At 49.7% G+C, this 7,153-nt stretch overlaps 1 protein-coding gene across 1 annotated transcript; it reads left to right on the top strand.

Annotated features, from left to right (window-relative positions):
• Positions 1-1,306: 1,306 nt before the first annotated feature.
• Wnt8a (Wnt family member 8A) lies at positions 1,307-7,153 on the top strand. Its single transcript, XM_028762849.1, has 6 exons — positions 1,307-1,386; positions 1,470-1,503; positions 1,800-1,938; positions 4,235-4,360; positions 5,015-5,157; positions 6,599-7,153. Exons 1-6 carry the CDS (start codon positions 1,307-1,309, stop codon positions 7,151-7,153), a joined length of 1,077 nt encoding a protein of 358 aa, XP_028618682.1.

The raw sequence follows: 7,153 nt of genomic DNA, 5'->3' as shown, positions 1-7,153 counted from the left end.
CGATGCACTCTTCCAGTGTGTGTCTGAGACAGCTATAGTATACTCATATAAATAAAAAAAATTAATTAATTTTAAAAAATTAAACATACTATAAATTATTGCATAAGATTGCTACATGTCTCTAGACATTATTTTTCATAGTTATCTTATCACTGAAGGACAATAATCACTTTGCAGACTGCCACCGTGGCTGACCCCTGGGGACTCCTCAACTCTTTGGTATGTGTGGCAGGTGAGCCCAGGGAGACATGATCTGGAGAGCGTGAGGGTCACAGAACAGAGGCTGCTTTCCTATCTGTGCTTTCCCCTGAACTAATCTTGCCTCCGAAGCCCTAGGGAGGAGCTGACGTCACCCCGTCCCTCTCTAATGGTGCCTGGGTCCTATTAGAACCCCACAAACCCTTCCCTTCCTTCGTTTATCCAGCCGCTTTCTCAGGTACTGAGGCCATGGGCGAATCTGAAAGACAGGTTTCTAAGTAGCTGAAGCCCTCGTGACGAAGCACCATTCGAGGAGGATGGGGATGTCACTCAGCAATAGAGTGTGCTTAGCATGCAAGAGGCCCTAAGTTTGACACCCAGTACTTCTCGTCCACAAAGTGGTGTAGGTAACAGAAATAAAGGTAGCGGTCTTTTCAAATACAGCCCTGGGTGACACAAAGATTGTTTACATATGTAAGCAATTAATAAACTGGAGATCTGACCCTCAGACATAAAAGAGAAAACGAAATAGAAACGAAGGAAATATACCAGCTCTAATTTTGACAGAAAGTAGAAGAAACGGACGCGTCCGCTCCACAGCCCCTACAGTTCCATCACCCTGCAGTCACCAAGGGAAGAGGTAGAGACAGTGGGAGGGAGTCCCTAAACTGTTCCTCTAGGATTACAACTGGGGAAGGAAATCTGGGTGAAGGGTGTGGTCTCGTTAACACAAGAAGACCTGCAGCTCCAGGGGAGAGGTGACCTGAGTTCAGGGGAGGGGCCTAGGCTGCTGGAGGCTACCAAATTCTAAGCAACCGGCCCTCTCAAGCAGTCAGTGACCCTAAGTGTGGGAGACCTGTTTCAGCCCCTCTCAGTCTGGGAGAGAAGGGCGTGGCCTCCTTGAAGGCTTTGGGCTGAGACCCTCCTCTCTGATCCCCCATTGGGTGGGTCAGTGGCTCCCGGGGTCCTGCCAATGGGGGACAAATGAGATGGGCTGCTGGGTTTTCCCTCTTGGCTATTGCGAACTTGCCCACATAAAAATCGAGAAAGGCTCTGCCGGTTCCTTACCTCTCTGCCCTTGGCTCTGAGCTGGGCCTGGTGCCCCGGAATGGGCAGGACCATGGGACACTTGTTTATGCTGTGGGTGACTGCGGGCATATGCTGTACCGCCTTCGGTGCTTCTGCCTGGTAAGCCGCTCTCCTGCCTTCATTCCCCACCAAGGCCGCCCCACTGCCTCAGTCCGCCTCACCTCAAGTTCTCTTTTTGGTAGGTCAGTGAACAACTTCCTGATAACCGGTCCCAAGGTAGGATGGTCTTGCACTTCTTCTGTTTTTTTATCCTCTGGGGTCTCTGATAGAACTCTTCTGGGGACAGGAAAAAGGGTTGGGCACCTCTCACTCAGAAATCCAGCGTTGTTTGTTTCAGGTCGTGTCTGTGGTGCCGCAGTTGAACCTTGTGTAGGCAAACCCTCAGGCACTGAGTAACAGCCCCAGGCCCCAGAACCGTTTCTTACTGGAAGCTATTTTATTGAGTGCTGCCTTCTCCCCGACCCTACTTGACCTGTACCCGGGGAAGCTCACAGCCCTTTCCCCTGGCACAGGCCTACCTGACCTACACCACCAGTGTGGCCTTGGGCACTCGGATTGGCATCGAAGAGTGTAAGTTCCAGTTTGCCTGGGAGCGGTGGAGCTGTCCTGAGCACACTTTCCAGTTTTCAACCCACAACAGGCTGAGAGGCGGTGAGTTCTCGTGGGACCACAACTCGTGACAGGCTGCTCATACATGTGTCCATGAAATGTGTGTGTCGAGTGACATGCAAAAGTGGCCGGCCGGCTCCTGACACAGTTCCCTTGCTGTATGACCCTGAGCGAGGGTCTTTCCCTCTCTCAACACATGGAGGTGGGGGCTTCAGACCTGCTTGGAAGGAGTTTTGTACCATTTATTTATTTAGTAGGGGGCATGCCGAAGTGTGTGTGTGGGGGGAGAGGCTGAGATTTTGGGGACTTAACTCAGGTCATCAGGCTTGGATGCAAATGCCCTGACCCGCTGAGCCATCTCGAAGGCCCCAGGAGTATTACGTTATTGCAAGTTCTTTTTTTTTTTTTTTTTTTGGTTTTTCGAGACAGGGTTTCTCTGTATAGTCCTGGCTGTCCTGGAACTCACTCTGTAGACCATGCTGGCCTCGAACTCAGAAATCCGCCTGTCTCTGCCTCCCAAGTGCTGGGATTAAAGGTGTGCGCCACCACTGCCCGGTGTTATTGCAGGTTCTAATTCACATCTGTAGTGATGTGCTTTTACATACTCACCTTACTCTGATTTACATGAAATAAAAACAGAGAAAGGGATCATGGAGCCCTGGAAAGAGTCACAATTGTAGCATCATCATAAAAGCCTGTGATGAGGAAGCTGAGAGATTAGAATGAGTTTGCCTCAGGTGGTTATGTGTGCAGTGTGTGTATCTGTGGTGTTTTGTGATACATGTGTGTATGTGTGCTTATGTGTGTGGGGTATCTGTGTGTGTGATGTGTATGTGTGTGTGTAGTATGTAGGGGTGATGTCTGTATATGTGCACGTATGTGTAAAATATGTATATGTTTGTATGTGGTATGTATATGCTTGTGTATGTGTGATGTATGTGTATTTATGTGTGTGTGATATATATGTGTATATGTCTGTGATGTGTGTGTATGTGTGTGGGTCTGTGGGTATGAGTGGTATATGTGTGTATATGTACATGTATATGTCTGTCTGCCTGTGTGTATATGTATGCAGGTACATGTTCATGTGTATGTGTGTATGTATGTGTGTATGCAGGTACATGTTTGTGTGTGTGTGTGTGTATGCATGTGCATGCTTATAAGTAGGTGCAGTAGGGCTGGAGAGATGGCTCAGCAGAGGACTGACTGATCTTCCAGAGGTCCTGAGTTCAATCCCCAGCAACCACATGGTGGCTCACAACCATCCGTAATGGGATCTGATGCCCTCTTCTGGTGTGTCTGAAGACAGCTATAGTGTACTCATATAAATAAAATAAATAAATAAATCTTTAAAAAAATAAGTAGGCACAGTAATTTATATGAAAAACTTTTTTGGCCGGGCGGTGGTGGCGCACGCCTTTAATCCCAGCACTTGGGAGGCAGAGACAGGCAGATTTCTGAGTTCAAGGCCAGCCTGGTCTACAGAGTGAGTTCCGGGACAGCCAGGGCTACACAGAGAAACCCTGTCTCGAAAAACAAAACAAAACAAAAAAGAAAAACTTTTTTGAAGAAACAATAGAGTTGCTGAGAAGAGTTAGGAGAGTGTAAAGGAGACAATCGGGAGGAAGAGCTTCTGTCCTGTGGAACATGCAGGCAGACTAGGAAGTGTTTGTAAGCTAAGACTCAGGGGTGTGGGGAGATGGCTCACTGGGTCAAGCACTTGCTGAACAAGCACGAGGACCTGGTTCGGATCTGGGTGTGGTAGCACACACCTAAAATCCTGTCTCTTGGAAACACTGGGCCCAACTCAGTGAGAGACACTATCCCAGAGTAAGACAGAGGGGGAAGACAGCGGATGTTGACCGTGGGCCTCTGTACACACACACACACACACATGCATGCATCCATCCATCCGTGCGTTCCCTCTCTCTCTCTCTCTCTCTCTCTCTCTCAATTTAAAAAACTGAAAGTTTTTCTCATTTACCTATGCCAGCCTTGTGGCTGAGTCTCACTACCTGTGTGCTAGAGGACAGAAGTCAAGGCTAGACTTCAGAAGGGTGAACTCCTGATCTGAAAACAACAACTGGCCAGTAAGCAGCCTTAGTCTCATAGTTCTCCACAGTTCCACTGGCCCATCTGTAGCATGGGACATCCATTCCTGCCTGAATGAAGTTAGGTAGATGAGAGCAAGCACAGCCTGCTCTGAGGGGGAAGAACACTCGGGGCGGGGCGGGGTGGGGCGGGGCAAGAGCTGTGCAGTGGCCTTGTCTTACCAAGGCCTCTGCTTTGGGCTAAGGAGGATCCACATTTCTAGTCAGCCCCCTGTTCCTCCCCAAAGCCACGAGAGAGACATCCTTCATTCACGCCATCCGCTCTGCTGCCATCATGTACGCCGTCACCAAGAACTGTAGCCTGGGTGATTTGGAAAACTGTGGCTGTGATGAGTCAAAAAATGGAAAAACAGGTGATGATTCGCTCTTCTACGAGGCAGGAAGAGGCGGAAGCTGCAGAGCTGATCACAGACTGGGTCTTCTAAGAACAGCCTGGGGGCCTCAGCTCTCTTGAATCCCAGCCTCTAGGAATCCCTTCCCTCCCGGGAGCTCATGGATTGATGAGGGCTGAGTTTACATCCCTGAGACCAGGAATTAAAAAGTTGCTCTAAAACCAAGGAGACTGGGAATGAGAAGTCGGGGAGAGTTGGAGAGCAGCCCTGGTTCAAGAAGAGCTTGTCCTCAACCAAGGCTACCCCACTGTTTACAGACCCCTAAAGTCTCAGGCCTGTCGCTAGCAAGGGTGGAGGGGGCTCCAATATTGTAGAGGCCCAGAATGTTTGAGGTACAAAGAACCTCCAATGCATCCAGGTCATAACATGCACCCACTTCCTGTGGGCATAGAGGACCTAACCGCCCAGAGCTGAGAAGCACTGGACTTTGGGACCGGGACCCCACACGCCCACTCCAAGCACCTCCATTTCCCTGTCTCACTGTCAGATACACACACCTTCAGCATATCCTCCTAGGGCTCTTGGAGATGGTTTAGCTCTTGCCTAAACAGAATATGGCTCTTTCCCTGGGATTTAGCTGAGAGGTGTATCCAGAACTTCTTTCCTTGTGTGTAGGTGGCCATGGCTGGATCTGGGGAGGCTGCAGTGACAATGTGGAATTCGGGGAAAAGATCTCCAGACTCTTTGTGGACGGTTTGGAGAAAGGGAAGGACGCCAGAGCCCTGATGAATCTTCACAACAACAGGGCCGGCCGGCTGGTGGGTAGGGGAGACATCCAGTTTTGACAACAGCTCCTCGCAGTCCCCAAGAGCTGTCTCATTCATCCCCAAAGCCATTCAGGAAGAACTGTGTTCTCTACATGACAAAGACAGTTAAATCTAAGACAAGTGGCATGTCATTCATATACAGTTAATAAACCTTGCTTCCATGCAGTATGTGTGCATGTGTGTGTGCATGTGTGTGTGCATGTGTGTGTGCGTGTGTGTGTGTGTGTGTGTGTATTCTCCAAAATGGGGTCTCTTAGGTTGCCTTGGCTTGCCTGGTAATTCACTATATAATCCTTGAACTCATGGTAGTTCTCTTACCTTAACCTCCCAGTGCTGGGATTACAGACTTGAGCCACAAGGCCCTAAGAGATTTTAACCACTTTAATTACATGCTAAGACATTCATAGAGGCCTGTGATTGTCCTAAAGTCTGCCTGAGATTTGAGAAGTTGGGACTGTAGAATCTATTCTTCACCAAGGTTCTGGTAGGGTGTAACATTGTGAACTCAAGTCTGGAAGCAAGTTGGACTTAGAACAAAAACTGTTGAAACTTTCCTGTGAGCCTCCTGGGTGTTCTGGTCACCCAGAGCAGGAGACAGGAACTTTCAAGGCAACCACATCCACTACCTTGAGGGTAAATGGGTTCAGATGCTAGGAGCCCCCTTCTCTCTGAGAGGGTGTGTGGGGGGGGTGGAGAGACAGAATAGAAGGACAGGGGACAGACAAACCACCAGAAATAGTCTAGCTCTAGGCTTCAAAATAAATACAGTAACTGAGGTAATTTTTTTAAATGATTTTTTTTTTATTTTATGGACACTGGTGTTTGGCCTGCATGCGTGTCGGTATGAGGGTGTCAAATACCCTGCAGCTGGAGTTACAGACAATTGTGAGCCACCATGTGGGTGCTGGTAATTGAATCTGCATCCTCTGGAAGAGCCAGTAGTCAGTGCTCTTAACTGCTGAAGCATCTCTCCAGCCCCCTGAGGTTGTAATTTCTTTTACAATGTACAAAGCATTTCTTTGACTGTTCTGTTTTGGTTTTAGTTTGGGGTTTTGTGAGGTGTTGGAGACTAAGCTCTGAGCCTCACACATACTAAACATTTCTCTACCCTTGGGCCTCTGTTTTATCTAATATTTGTTACAACTGGGCCAAGAAACACAGTGAAGACTATGTTCCTGGCTTCAGTCATCTCGGCACTTGGCCAGCACCTGGTCCTTAACCCCTTAACCCTGACCAGTCTCCCTGAAAAGATCTAAGACAGGGCTAGGAGTGCCCCCCTCCTCAGTAATCCAGATAGGTCTCCAAAGCTAGGAAGCACAGCTCTAGAATATTCTGTTTGCTTGCTTAGACACTGGCCTTCTCCACCAAGTTATTCTTTGTGTTCTCCCTCTCCTCTGCCTCCTCCTTCCCCTCCCCCACCCCGGCCCCCAAGGCAGTGAGGGCCTCCATGAAAAGGACCTGCAAGTGTCATGGCATCTCAGGAAGCTGCAGCATCCAGACGTGTTGGCTGCAGCTGGCTGACTTCCGGCAGATGGGAAACTACCTAAAGGCCAAGTATGACCGCGCGCTGAAAATTGAGATGGATAAGCGCCAGCTAAGGGCTGGCAACAGAGTCGAGGGCCGCTGGGCTAACACAGAGGCCTTTCTTCCCAGCGCAGAGGCTGAGCTGATCTTCTTAGAGGGGTCTCCTGACTACTGCAACCGCAATGCCAGCCTGGGCATCCACGGCACAGAGGGGCGGGAGTGCCTGCAGAATGCCCGCAGTGCTTCCCGGCGGGAGCAGCGCAGTTGTGGGCGCTTGTGCACTGAATGTGGGCTGCAGGTAGAGGAGAGGAGAACAGAGACCATGAGCAGCTGTGACTGCAAATTTCAGTGGTGTTGCACTGTCAAGTGTGGCCAGTGCAGGCGGGTGGTGAGCAAGTACTATTGCACACGCCCTGCAGGGAGTGCCGGGCCCCCGGGCAGGGGCAAGGACAGTGCCTGGTAA

The sequence above is a fragment of the Grammomys surdaster genome, unplaced genomic scaffold (genome assembly GCF_004785775.1).
Source record: "Grammomys surdaster isolate TR1022 unplaced genomic scaffold, NIH_TR_1.0 135, whole genome shotgun sequence".
Lineage (NCBI taxonomy): Eukaryota > Metazoa > Chordata > Mammalia > Rodentia > Muridae > Grammomys > Grammomys surdaster.
Note: the sequence above shows the minus strand (reverse complement) of the source record. Positions and strands in the feature narration are given on the sequence as shown.